Source organism: Equus caballus, chromosome 30 (genome assembly GCF_041296265.1).
Source record: "Equus caballus isolate H_3958 breed thoroughbred chromosome 30, TB-T2T, whole genome shotgun sequence".
Classification (NCBI taxonomy): domain Eukaryota; kingdom Metazoa; phylum Chordata; class Mammalia; order Perissodactyla; family Equidae; genus Equus; species Equus caballus.
Genome location: NC_091713.1, coordinates 16,647,449 through 16,662,371, shown reverse-complemented (window position 1 = coordinate 16,662,371; position 14,923 = coordinate 16,647,449). Strand labels below are relative to the sequence as shown.

Sequence of the window (14,923 nt, the reverse complement as noted above, 5' to 3'; positions counted from 1 at the left end):
TACACAGGCAGCAGTCAGAAATTAGCTCATCTCCCAGTCTTTCCCTGAAAGAAGCCTATTTGCATACCTTAAAAGCTGCACCCTGAGGGTTAGGTTTCTAATTTAACACACATATAGGGTCCGACTGCAGTCTTTTCCAGCAGGCATCATCTCTGCACTCTTCCTTTACCCTGTTCTAGGTTGCCAGTGTCTCCCTGAAAAGACTATGCACACATATCTGGTGCCTCAATATTTCAGCTGCTACCCAGAGGACTCACCCCTTGACAGCCTGGCTCTAGTAGCCAGCAGAGCCTGGCTTCATGGGTTCAACAGACTATAGCAGAAATTAAACAGTTCTTGACTGGCTATCCCCCGCACAGGGCTCAGTGCAGAGGCAGCAGACAGAAATGCCCATCTCCCAGTCTTTCCCTGAAAGAGGTTTACTTGCATACTTTAATAGCTGCTGCCTGAGGGTCCAGCTTCCAATCAGCCTGCTCCCCTTTGGGACAGTGACATATCTTGGCACACTCTCAACTACTTGGAGCCACTAAAAACAAAGAAAGTAGTTTAGATAATTACAAAGGTTTGAGAGACAACCAAGAGCTAAGCCTGGCTGAATGATAAGTTTCATCTCCTACACTAGATCATTCTGTCAAGCCTGGGAGAGGTGGCTACTTTACATAATGTGCAGAATCCACAGATAGAGTCAAGGAAAATGAAGAAACAGAGGAATATGTTGCAAATGAAAGAAGAAGGTAAAACTCAAGAAACAGACCTTAATGAAATGAGATAAGTGAGTTACCTGATAAAGAGTTCAAAATAATGGTCATAAAGATGCTCACTGATGTCAGGAGAACAATGGATGAACAAAGTGAGAATTTCAACAAAGAGACAGAAACTATAAGAAAGTACCAAACAGGAATCACAGAGCTGAAAAATACAATGACTGAACTGAAAAACTCAATAGAGGGGTTCAACAGCAGACTATATAAAGTAGAATAAACAAGCAGCAAACTTGAAGACAGGACAGTGAATTCAATTAGAGAAGCAAAGATAAAAAAGAATGAAAAAGAGTGAAGACAGCATAAGGGACTTATGGGACACCATCATGTGGACAAACAGTCACACTATAGGAGTCTGAGAAGATGAAGAGAGGGAGAGAGGGGCAGAAAGCTTATTCAAAGAAATAATAGCTGAAAACTTACCTAACCTGTAAAAAGCAACAGACATTCATCAAACCACAAAGGAAGAGAGAGCAAGAAGAAGAAAGGAGCAAAGAATTACAAAACAGACAAAAAAAAAAAACAATTAACAAAATTCAATAATAAGTCTATATCTATCAAGAATTACTTTAAATGTAAATGGACTAAATTCTCCAATCTAAAGATATAGAGTAGCTGAATGAATAAAAAAATGAGACCTAACTATATGCTGCCTACCAGAGACTCAGTTCAGCTTTAAGGACAAATACAGACTAAAAGTAAAAGAATAGAAAAAAGATATTCCATACAAATGGAAACCAAAAGAAAGCCGGGCTAGCTATATTTATATCAGACAAAACAAGACTTTAAGAAAAAGACTCTAACAAGAGACAAAGAAGGTCATTATATAATGATAAAGGAGTCATTCCAACAAGAGGATATAATACTTATAAATATTTATGCACCCAACAAAGGAGCAACTAAATATATAAAGTAAATATTAACAAACCTGCAGGAAGAAATAGATATCAATACAATAATACCCCATATTCAACAACGAATAGACTGTCCAGACAGAATATCAATAAGGAAACAGTAGACTTAAACTACATGTTAGACAAGGTGGACTTAGACATTAAATAATATTCTATCCAACATTCTTCTCAAGCACAAATGGAACATCCTCTAGAATCGATCTTATGTTAAATCACAAAACAAATGTTAATTTAAGATGACTGAAATCATATCAAGCATCTTTTATGACCACAATGGTATGAAACTAGAAATCAATTACAAGAAGAAAAACTAATAAATTCACAAATATGCAGAGATCAAACAACATGCCTACTGAACAACCAAAGGGTGAAAGAAGAAATCAAAAGAGAAATCAAAAAATATCTTGAGACAGAGGAAAATGGAAATAAAACCTATGGGATGCAGCAAAAGCAGTTCTAAGAGGGAAGTTCGTAGCAATAAACACCAATCTTAAGAAAAAAGAGGGGGTCAGCCCCGTGGCTGACTAGTTAAGTTCATGCACTCCGCTGCAGCAGCCCAGGGTTTCACCAGTTTGGATCCTGGGCATGGACATGGCACCGCTCATCAGGCCACACTGAGACAGCATCCCACATGCCACAAGTAGAAGGACCTGCAACTAAGATATACAACTATGTACCGGGGGTATTTGGGGAGATAAAGCAGAAAAAAAAAAAAAAAAGATTGGCAACAGTTGTTAGCTCAGGTGCCAATCTTTAAAAAAGAAAAATAGCAAGGAAATGATAGGCTCAAAAAAAAAAAAAAAAAAGGAAAGCTCAAATAAACAATCAAAGTTTACACCTCGAGGAACTAAAACAAGAAGAATACTCAACTATAGTTGTATTTTAAAAGTTAAATGAAGAATAAACTTAAAGCTAAAAAGAAAAAAGCCAAAAGTTAGTAGAAGGAAGAAAATGATGATCAGTGCAGAAATCAATGAAATAAAGACTAAAAAGATGATAGGAAAGATCAAGGAAACTAAGAACAGATATTTTGAAAAAATAAAATAAACCTTTAACTAGACTTACAAAGAAAAGAAGAGAGAACTCAGATAAAATCAGACAAAAAAAGAGGAGACATAACAACTGTTATCACAGAAATACAAAGAATCACAAGAGACTATGAACAATTAGATGCCAACTAATTGGACAACCTAAAAGAAATAAATTCCTAGAAACATATAACCTACCACAACTGAACCATAAAGAGAGAGAAAATCTGAACAGACCAATTATTAGTAAGGAGAGTGAATCTATAATCAAAACCTCCCAACAAATAAAAGTCCAGGACCACATGGCTTAACTGGTGAATTCTACCAAACATTTAAAGAATTAATACAAATCCTCCTCAAACTCTTCCAAAAAATAGAAGAGTAGGGAACACTTCCAAACTTAAATTATGAGGCCAGCGTTACCCTGATAGCAAAACTAGACAAGGACACTACAAGAAAAAAAATTACAGGCCAACATCCCTAATGAATATAAATGCAAAAATCTTCAACAAAATATTAGTGAACCAAATTCAACAGTACATTAAAAGGATCATACACCGTGATCAAGTGGACTTTATGCCAGGAATGCAAGGATGGAGGAACATTCACAAATAAATCAATGTGATAGACCACATTAACAAATTGAAGTATAAAAACCATGTGATCATCTCAATAGATACAGAAACAAATTTGACAGAACTCAACATCCATCCATGATAAAAATGCTCAACAAACTGGGTGGAGAGGGAAGGTACCGCAACATAAAAAAGGTGATATATGACAAGCCCACAGCTAACATCATACTCAATGGTGAAAAGCAGAAGCTTTTTCTCTAAAATCAGGAACAAGACAAGGATTCCCACTCTCACCACTTTTACTCAACATAAAATCCTAGTTACTGCAGTTAAGTAAGGAAAAGAAATAAAAGGCATCCAAATCGGAAAGGAAGAAGTAAAACTGTCCCTATTTGCAGATAACATGCTACTATATATAGAAAACCATAAAAACTCCACCAAAAAACTCTTAGTACTAATAAAGGAATTCAGTAAAGTTGTAGAATCCAAAACAATATACAAAAATCAGTTGCATTTCTGTACACTTACAACAAAGTATCAGAAAGAGAAATTAAGAAAACAATCCCATTTACAATTGCATCAAAAAGAATACAATTCATAGGAATAAATTTAACCAAGATAGTGAAAGATCTGTACAATGAAAACTATGACACACTGATTAAAGAAATTGAAGAAGACAAATAAATGGAAAGATATTCCATGCTCAAGGATTAGAAGAATTTCTATTGTTAAAATGTCCATACTACCCAAAGCAATCTATAGATTCAATGCAATCTCTATCAAAATTCCAATGACATTTTTCACAGAAATAGAAAAAAAATCCTAAAATTTGTATGGAACCACAAAAGACCTTGAATAACCAAAAAAGTCTTGAGAGAGAAGAAAAAAGCTGGAGGCATCACACTTCCTGCTTTCAAACTATATTACAAAGTTATAGTAATCAAAACGGTATGATAAAAACAGACACATAAATCAACGTAACAGAACAGACAGCCCAGAAATAAAGCCATACATATATGGTTAATCAATGTATAAAAAAAAACAGCCAAGAATATGCAATGGGGAAAGGATAGTCTCTTCAATAAATGGTGCTGGGAAAACTAGGCAGCAATATGTAAAGAATGAAACTGTACCACTATCTTACACCATATGCAAAAATTAAATCAAAATGGATTAGGGCTGGCCCTGTGGCCTAGTGGTTAAGTTCAGCATGCCCCACTTAAGCAGCCCAGGTTCAGTTCCTGGGCCCAGACCTACACCACCTGTCGGCAGCCATGCTTTGGTGGTGACCCACATAAAAAATAGAGGACGACTGGCACAGATGTTAGCTCAGGGCAAATCTTCCTTCAGCAAAAAGAGGAAGATTGGCAATAGATGTTAGCTCAGGGCAAATCTTCCTCAGCAAAAAAATAAAAAATAACCACAAAAATTAACTCAAAATGGATTAAAGATGTGAACATAAGACTTAAAATCATAAAACTCATAGAGGAAAACATAGGCAGTAAACTCTTTGACATCAGTCTTGGCAATGATCTTTTGGATTTGAACCAAAAGTAAAGGGAACAAAAAAAAAAAAACAAGAGGGACTACATCAAACTAAAAAGCTGCTGCACAGAAAAGAAAACCATCAACAAAATGAAAAGGCAATCTACTGAATGGGAGAAAATATTTGCAAATCATATATCTAATAAGGGGTTAATATCCAAAATATATGAAGAACTCATACAACTCAATAGCAAAATACAAACAATCTGATTAAAAGATGGGCAAAGGAATTGAATAGACATTTTTCCAAAAAGACATACAAATGGCCACTAGGTACATGAAAAGGTGTTTAACATCACTAATCATCAGGGAAATGCAAACCAAAAGCACAATGAGGTGTCACTTCACACTGTTAGAATGGTCGTCATCAAAAAGACAAGAGATAAGTTCTGGCAAGGATATGGAGAAAAGGGAACCCTGGTGCACTTTTAGTGGAAACATAATTTGGTGCAGCCACTGTGGAAAATGTATGGCAGTTTCTCATAAAATTAAAAACAGAACTACCATATGATGCAGCAATTCCACTTCTGGGTATGTATCCTAAAGAAACGAAATCACTATCTCAAAAAGATATTTGTACCCCCACGTTCATCGCAGCATTATCTATAATAGCCAAGACATCCATCAACTGATGAATGGATAAAGAAAATGTAGTACATGTGTAGAATGGAATATCATTCAGCCATTAAAAAAGAAAGAAATCCTGCCATTTGTTACATGGATGGACCTTGATGGAATTATGCTAAGTGAAATAAGTCAGACAAAGAAAGGCAAATACTGTATAATCTCACTTATATGTGAAATCTAAAAAAACAAACTCATAGAAACAGAGAACAGATTGGGGGTTGCCAGAGGTGGGGGGTGGAGGGTGCAGGTAATGAGTGAAGGTGGTCAAAGGTACAAATTTCCAGTTACAAGAAAAATAAGTTCTGGGGATATAATTTACAGCATGGTGACTACAGTTAACAATACTCTATTGTATATTTGAACGCCGCTAAGAGAGTAGATGTTAAAAGATCTCATCTAAAGAAAAAAAATTTGTTACTATGTAAGATCATGGATGTTAACTTACTGTGGTGATCATTTTGCAAAACATACACATATCAAATTATCATGTTGTGCACCTCAAACTAATACAATGCTATGTCAATATCTCAATACAACTGGGGGAAAAGAGACTGCATCCTGTAAAGGTTATAAACAGATCAGAAATTTAACTCACAGCCTTATAGAGGAGAAAATTTATGCTTAGCTACACAACTCACAGTGTTCATAAGATAAATGCAATCTATTCCCCCAAAGTACAATTTTTTTTGATACTTAGAACAAATAGCATTTCTCTCAACTACCCACATAGTAAGGATCCTGGTTATAATAAGCAATGTCTTAAACCACATTTTTATTGGAAACCATAATAAACTTCATAAGGATGATTCTTATATAAATCCTCCATTTATGCTAACATCTCACAAAAGCAGCAAGATTCAGCAGGGCCATTTTCCTCAGAAGGAAGAATGCTCATGTTTGTAGTCTTCTGAGTTCTAGTATTTCATGTCTAATATAGTCATTGATGAATTATCCATCACTCTTTTCATTTGATTTTCGTTTTTTATTTCTATATTTTTAAATCAACATTCCCTTTTTATGTTTCTCCATGTGAAAAAAAACTAAAACTAATTTTTCCCAAATAATATGAACTTTAAATCATTGTTTTCAGGCATTTGCAATATAAATGGGATGAAAAACAAAAGTTGTGCTATGTATCTCAAGGAGATGCCAGCTTTACCTATGGCTACGAGTACTTGGGCTGTACTCCAAGATTGGCTGTTACACCTCTCACTGACAGATGCTGGCTGACTCTCACTGGAGCACTGAAGCTGAATCTAGGAGGCTGCCCTACTGGTCCAACTGGTACGGGAAAAACGGAGAGTGTCAAAGACCTAGCAAAAGTAAGTGGTTTCTATATCCAGAATAAAAACTTTTTTTTTAGTCACACAAACTTTAACAGTACCTTAAATTTATATCATTCTTGCTGTTAAGATGTTCATAACATTTAATAAACATATTAGCACATTCATTAATTCATACAATTCATCAACTAAGTTTTGAATGTCGATTGTGTGCTGGGACTTGGGATCTCAGCACACAACATAAGCCAACATATGCTTTCCATTTATTTGGAGTACCACTGTAATAGCTGACTGACATGTGAATGGTAGTTCTGTCCCTCGTCCCCTTCTTGTAGGGGTGATTCATTTATTTTGAGTGCCATACACAGACTTTTGCCTAGTCTTTGTGATTAACAGCAGTGTGTGTGTGTAAGAGAGAGACACACACAGAGAGAGAAGTAACTGATGAAAACATCACTGGAATGCTTTTTTCTTAGTTTTTTATTTGCTGATGTGTTTAAAAACATGACCTTAATGCGCTACATACCCCCATCTAAACTATAACAATATATGTGCCTTTATACTACATAGAGTTTCCTGAATTTCTAAACTTGGTATGTAATTCATCTTTATATTGCATAAGTTTTCTCAAAAGAATAAAGACATTTGAAGCCGGCCTGGTGGTGCAGTGGTTAAGTTCACATGTTCCACTTCGGCGGCCTGGGGTTCGCTGGTTTGGATTTGGGTGCAGACGTGGCACTACTTGCTAAGCCATGCTGTGGTAGGCATCCCACATATAAAGCAGAGGAAGATGGGTACGGATGTTAGCTCAGTGCCAGTCTTCCTCAGCAAAAAGAGGATGATTGGCAGCAGAAGTTTAGCTCAGGGCTAATCTTCAAAACATAAAATAAAGACTTTTTTTCTATTACTCTGGAAGATTTAACATTAGTATTTTGTGTCATATTTCAAGATATATATTAAAATAATATTTTTTTCCAGTCCTTAGGCAAACATTGTGTGGTCTTCAAATGTTTTCACGACTTGGATTGTAAGGTAAAGCTTATTCATATATACCCAGGAAAAATACTATACACATAAAAGAAATAATTCATTGAAGATTGAAAGAACTAGAAAAAATTTATCTTAGATATTAAGCATTAATAGAACTATAAGATCTATATTAAATATAGTTATATAACTATATAAGATATTAATAGAATTATAAATGCTATTAATTCTTTTAAACTAATTGAATAGAAACTTAGAATGTAATAGAAATTTAAGACATCATACAGTTTGCTTTTATTACTAATCTATTTCTTAAGACAGTGGTTTTCAAACTTTTTGACAAAGGGCTCTTTCTGCACAAAATCTGATGCGGAGTATGAATATATTAAAAAAAATAAGAGTACTGCATTATTAATATACATTTATTTCATAAGTTCTAACTCTATACTTTTATTTACTGAAAAGGTAATCATTAAGAATAATGAGGCTATTAGAATGAACACAAAAATTTGAGTCAGTTTATGTGGATGATTATAATTTGTGTTAGCCTTATTTTGTCTTGCTGACACACTAAAACATATGTCATAACATTTTGAAATATATTTATGAAAACTTCATGTACCTCTGTGCCCGTCACAAATTTACTTGAAGTTTCAGAACATTTCAATTGATAAGGTTTTGCACATTGAGTCCGAGTCTTTTACATTTTATTGGCATCACTTTACTTGCAGTTCAAAGCACATTACCTCTGACTTCCTGCATTTCCAATCTGTGCTCACGTAACACATTAAAAATATCAATAAACATAAATAAGCTGAGTGAATTATAGTTCTCACCACACTTACCGAACCGAGTCTCTTGTCCCCTCCCTGGAAACTACCTCCCAGTGGGGGCAGCGGGGCCGGGACGAGGCTGAGCTGAGTGAGACCCTTGCCTGCTGAGCAAAACTTAAAGGAGGGGCCAAAAAACCTAGTAATCAGATAAATAATACTTTAATGCAACATCTTTTTGAATCAAAATTAATGCCAAGAAACCCATGATAAACAAAATATCAAACTTTTAAATAAAGACAAGATCGGGTTCCTGCAGCCAGTGGGAGGAACCACCTCCCGAATCCTCCCGGGCCTGAAGACCTCTCATCCCCTCCGGGTCCGCGGCCACGCCGAGCGGAGGCCTCAGGAGCTCAGGCAGCCTCCACCCGTGCTCAGTGCACGGCGCTGTTTGATCGGACAGTGCGTCTGTTTTGTTCTGTTTTAGCTGCTAACATTTATAAATCAACAGATTTCAACCCAGACTTTCAGCCTCACACGACAGGCCATGCTGGGCCTGCACCATCGCAAACAGCAGGAGCTGGGCAGCAGCCGCGTACTCTAGCGGGCCCGCTCCAGTCCGGGCCCGAACGCCCCTCTCGGATGAAACTGGGCTCTTACTCCCAGCCCCCCACACACCCGCAAGTCTGCGCCTGACCCACGCCAAGGAGCCCTGCCCTCAGACACTTTACGACCATGTGCCGGAAAACTGTCGTGAAGAGTCCAGGCCCCCGCGGCTCTGAGGGACGAGGCCAGGGCGTGCTGGCCGTGCGGACGCAGAGGCCGCTGGGCAGCTCCGAGTTCGCTGCTGCGTGTCAGGGTTTTTACAGGGCGCGTGCAGCGTGGGCGGCGACTCTGGGAGGCTGAGCGGCAGCTGGCTTGGGCTCCACGAGCTGCGTGGGGGCGGCCCGTGCGAACTGTGTGGCTTGGTTTGGGTAAAATGGGAAGAACGTGCAGACATTAATCTCCCAGTAAAATTTTTCACCTATGTAATAACTTCAGTAATCACTTTTCTTTTTTTTAAGATAATGGGAAAATTCTTCTTTGGAATAGTTCAGTCGGGAGCGTGGTGTTGTTTCACAGACTTCAGTCGGCCTGAGGCGGGAGTTCTCTCCGTGGTGGCCTCGCAGATCCTGGCGATTAAGGCCGCGAAGGACAGCTATTCCGTCAGGTAGCTGCGGCCGCGGAGCCCGTCGGCGCTTGCGTTTGCTGCTGTATCGTTACGGGTTTTCCCTACAGTAGGTGTTTGGGTTTGGGGTTTAGTTTTTAAGCAGAAACCGAAAGGAATGGCACTTGTCTTGAATGTTTCCTTTGCTTGGCGAATAAGGAGAAAATATATAACGACCTTTGATGCCACCCTGGCGGCCTCCAAACCCGCCCCAGCTTGGGACTTGGGACGCGCTGCTGAGCTCCCACGACAATAATGCACCTCTGTCCTAATGACTTTTCCTTTTGAGTTTAAATTCCCTTAGTCCCTTTTCATCTTATGATATTTGAAGAAACCAAGTTTCTTTCTGTAATTCTACATCTTTAAAAAAGCAAAATTATACCGGCCACACACCTGAAGCCCGCTCTTCTTCCGTTTCTCTGAATTGATATACTTTTGCTGAAAAGTCCTGTAATAACAGTATTTGTATGTTAGGATTACTAATATTTACTAATTCAAGCAAAAATTTTTTCTCCTCAGATAAAGTCAGGTACTTACATGATTTACTTTATGAGCATAATTGGATTTGTGGATTTAAAATTCCTATTGCAATCTACTATTTCTAACTCAAGCTAATGGACGCTCACTCCTGGCCTTCCTCTCAGGGTTTTGTTCAAACTGCTCGAGCCACTGTTTTGAGGCCCCACAAGTTTGTGGATGTAAGTGGGGGTCACATAAGCCCCATTTCACCAGTTGTTCACCGGGTCTCAGTTTTCCTCAGTCGTGTCCCAGTTGTTCTTCCTTTCCTGTTTGACCAGCCTCTTGGTCTCAGTCGTCATGAAGTCACTGGAGGATTTCCCTGCATTGTCTACCACCGGTGCTGATGACAGGATGCTGATGTCCTGCCAAGGGGTCCATTTCACAGTGTTGCCCAGATTATTTAATTGGGGGTGAAGGGCAGGCTGTTTCCATGCTAAAGCAGGAACTCTGTGCTGTGGCTGTCCTGCACGCCACCGTGTCATCCAGGTGGAGCTCCAAGCCCCCAGGTCCCCTCAGGACGTTCTCCCCGTGTGAGTCAGTTCATTCAGAGGGTACTTTCCACCCTCAGGCCCCACAAAACTTTCCAGACGCCTTCAGACGTGATCAGATAAATCTGGATTCCAGCAGGGCGCACAACTTTGGCTCAAGATGAGCCTCTTTTTCCCCTGTTACCGTTGTCTTTTTTCCAGCATGCTCTGTTTGGATTGAAATGTAACACAACATTAGGAAAATTTCCAAACTCATTTGTAGTTTTAACACACTGTGGCCCTAGAGAAAATAGTTCTCTTAATGATGAATACTGTAATGTCTTGTAGGTTTGTACTGGAAGGAAAAGAAGTTCGTATTAATATGTCCTGTGCAATATTTGCCACCATGAATCCTGGGTAAGTATCAGTTAATCTGGGTAGAAGTAGAGACAGGCCAAAATCTTTTTCTTAAATTGTATCCATAGACGGAGTTGTCTGACGTGTATCTCTATCATTCACCCTCCACCACCCGCTCCTAACTCCTTAACTACCCACACCATCTCTCAACAGCTACAACTCTGCACTTATCCATATGGATGATCTCACATTAAGCTCTGACCAAGGGACATTTTCACTTCATAAATAGCCAGAGAGAAAAGCAAAGGTCGACAGATTGTCACAAATCAGATACAGACAGAAAAGCTGATGAGAATAGCAGAAATAATAAGAATGGTGGTTACAGGGAGTGGAGGCTGGGCAGTTCAATAAATATCTCGTGATGGAATGTTGTGATGGTCCAGGGAATTGGAGGGAACTGATGTGAGGTGAATTGTGGGAGGAGGCACAGGAAGAAAAGATCATAAACTAGGAAGCACTGTGAGATGAAAAGTACAACAGAAACCGTTTTGTAAACTCATTTTCAGATAAGGGTCACATAGAAAGCCAATAGAATTATTTGGGAGAAAGTTATACTATGTGCTTCCTCATTTGAAAAACTGAAAAGTGGTTTTTTTTGTTTTTGTTTTTCTTGTCTTCTCAAGATACAAGGATCGAGTAGAACTCCCAGATAACTTAAAATCTCTATTTCGACCAGTGGCAATGATGGCTCCCCATTATCAGATGATTGCTGAAATAATGCTGTTTTCGGTTGGTTTCAAATCTGCAAAATCACTCTCTGGAAAGCTAGTTAGCCTTTTAGAATTAGCTAGCAAACAGCTCTCACAACAGGTAATGAACTGTTTTTCTCAAAATAAACGTGATTATATAAAACTTTTCTGGTATTGTTCCAGGAATGACTAGGAAAATAATGAAGTTAGAATTCCTATCAGCACATCAAGTCCATGCACCGATTTGGGTGTAAGGCCCTGTGTAAAGTCAGTCAAGGTTCCATGCCTTTTCTCTGAGATCTGGAGAGAGTAGTCAAGTGTCTTATTTTAATTGCAGACTACTTTCTCCATACAAGGAAGTTAACATCTAGAGCAGTGGTTCTCAAACTTTATTGTGCATCAAAATAATTTGGAGGACTTGTTAAAACACAGATTGCTCGACCTTATGCCAACTTTCTAAGTATCTGGGGTGGTGCTCAAGAATTTTCATTTTTAATAAGTTCTGAAGTTTTCCTAATGTTGCTGATCTGAGTACCACACTTTGAAAATTATTGTTCAAGGATATGCCAGCTTAATGAGTATTTGTTTATAACCCAAAATGGTTTGGATAGCTAACTGCATTATCTCCAAAGTATTCCTCTTAACAATATTTTTCAATCTCTCCTCAGTGAAAATTTAATTCAGATACTGATAGTTTTTAACACCTTTAATACAGTCATGCGCCCCATAACGTTCAGTCAATGACGGACCACATATATGACGGTAGTCCCATAAGGTTAGTACCATATAGCCTAGGTGTGTAGTAGGCTGTACCATCTGGGTTTGTGAAAGTGCACTCATTCTGTCATGTTTCAAAATGATGAAATCACCCAATGACACATTACTCAGAATGCATCCCTCTCGTTAAGTAACCTGTGACTGTACTTGTTAATCTTCCTTTTAAGAAGGAGACTGTTAGGAAAACCAGTTTGGCAGAGAAGGGAGAGCATTAGAAACAGAGTTGAGGGTTTCTTGAATTCGTATCACTGTTTCTCTTTGTAGCATAGATGATTAGTGATTTAACTATATGCATTTATCTGCAAATTTTTCCATTGTTTTACTCAGAAACAATAACTCAAATATTTTAATGTTTGATAGGATCATTATGATTTTGGCCTGAGGTCTATGAAGACAATTTTAATAATGGCTGGAAAGAAGAGACTGGAGTTTAAATGGTCAGTTGAATTTTGAATTGAATGTTAGGTCAAAGGGAGTTATACAACACCGGGAAAATAATTTGTAAAATTTTAAGTAATCATGACGAGATAAAATAGGAAGCTCCCAGAGTGGTGCAGTGTAATATGGTAGAGGTTATTACAAATATGAAAGAAGACGAAGAAAAAAATGCACAAAATCTCTGGATACCTTTCCCCAAAACGGCCTAGTCTTTAAAAAAATGTGCCTTACCTTTACATAATAAAAGATATACTGGAATAAAAGACTCCATGTAGAAGAGCAATAACTTAATGAGAAATATGAAACCCATATGAATATACCTATATGAGAAATGTGTAAAACCCATATGAAGAAAACATTAACACACAACTGGAAGACAAGTGAAAACATGAGTAAATGAGATAATACACCACATACTTAGTTTCATAACATCTTAAGGGACTTAACACCATGAATATTTAAATACTCTAAATGTTAATCTATGAATGGAAATGCATCCCAGTAAAAATACCAAAAGATATTGTTTGTTTTTCAGGCAAGCTGATCCTAAAGTTCACATTTAAGACTAGCTAATGATTAAGACTAGCTAGAAGGATATTGAAAACAAGAGCAATTAAGGAGAAATATCCCTTTAGGTATTAAGACATATTATAAAGTTTCAATAATTAAAACATTGTGGTACTGGCTCATGCATAGAAAGATGAGCAGTTGGAACAGAATAGAAAGTCCAGAAATAAGACTATATGCATTGGGCATTTAGTATATCATAAATCAGGAGGCAAGAACAGACTTTTTAATGAATGGTGTTGGGAAAACTAAACAGCCATCTGGATTCAACATTATTTGCTGGGATAAACCCTGAAAGGATCAAAAAGTATCAAAGATTTTAAATATAAGAAATTTAAAACATGAAAGTATTTGAAGAAACAAAATGCCCTTTATATCCTTGGACTACAGAACACATTTAAAACGAAGGCTCAAAATCCAGAAGCCATAAAAGAAAGATACATAATGGTCGAAAAATACTTATCACGAAGCCAAAAGACAAATGACAAACTAGGAAAAAAGATAGTTGTGACTCATGTGAATAGCTCACCCTCATGATGTATAAAGATTTCCTAGAAAATTGGGGGGAAAAAATATCATATAGAAAATGGGCAAAGGACATCAACAGATGGTTCTCAGAAAAAGAAACATAGGAAAAAAAATATTAAAAAAAAAAAGAAGAAACATAAAAGTCCTTTAAGGTTATGAAAATACACTCAACCCTCCTCAAAAATGAGAGAAATACACCTTAAAATTAAACTGAAATACTGTTTTTCACTTACTTTGTGGGCAAAAATATCAAAGTTGGGTGCAGCTTTGTTGGTGAGGCTATAGAGAAGCAGGCATTCTTTTTCGTTATTGGTAAGGGGTATGCCTATTTCTATTGGTTTGATTTGGGCTGTATTCATGTATTACCTGTTAAAATTTAAATGAGGAAACATGGTGGATATGTTGCAAAAGGGTATGTCAATATGCCATTTATGTGAATTTTTTAAACAGTAAATATTATATCTATATGTTGTAAAAAGTACAAAATGTTGCATAAGAGGGGAAAAGAGTAAGAGAAAGGGCTTTAGCTCTAGTGTAATTAGTATTTTATTTCCCAAAAATAAAAATAAAAGAAGTGAGGCATATATTGCAAAATGACCTAATATTGATACCATGTAAATAGGTGTCTTTTTTTCAGTTTTATAATTTTAAGAAATTAAAAATAAATAGTACCAAACATCAGCTCCCTGATGTCCTTGGGTCCTCCAGTCTTTCTTATAGTCACCTAGTTCTTTGTATGAATAAATATTTCAGTGAAAGTGGTACTGTTCTCCTTCCGAAGTCCCTGGTTAGTTTTCTTCAAATCACAGAAAACTGAAAGTTCT

General features: G+C 37.3%; 1 protein-coding gene and 1 long non-coding RNA gene across 2 annotated transcripts in view; one reads left to right on the top strand and one right to left on the bottom strand.

Moving 5' to 3' along the window:
• LOC111771349 (uncharacterized) overlaps positions 1 to 9,204 on the bottom strand; it is a 68,470-nt gene extending 59,266 nt beyond the window's left edge. The window contains exon 1 of the long non-coding RNA XR_002805150.2: positions 8,566 to 9,204. This is a non-coding gene — a long non-coding RNA (uncharacterized lncRNA). The remainder of the gene's footprint in view (positions 1 to 8,565) is intronic.
• Positions 1 to 14,923, top strand: part of DNAH14 (dynein axonemal heavy chain 14) — a 417,001-nt gene that overhangs the window by 193,979 nt on the left and 208,099 nt on the right. The window contains exons 29-34 of the mRNA XM_023632738.2: positions 6,541 to 6,772; positions 7,712 to 7,765; positions 9,555 to 9,700; positions 11,032 to 11,100; positions 11,724 to 11,910; positions 12,927 to 13,003. Of these exons, the coding sequence (XP_023488506.2) occupies positions 6,541 to 6,772; positions 7,712 to 7,765; positions 9,555 to 9,700; positions 11,032 to 11,100; positions 11,724 to 11,910; positions 12,927 to 13,003 (765 nt within the window). The remainder of the gene's footprint in view (positions 1 to 6,540; positions 6,773 to 7,711; positions 7,766 to 9,554; positions 9,701 to 11,031; positions 11,101 to 11,723; positions 11,911 to 12,926; positions 13,004 to 14,923) is intronic.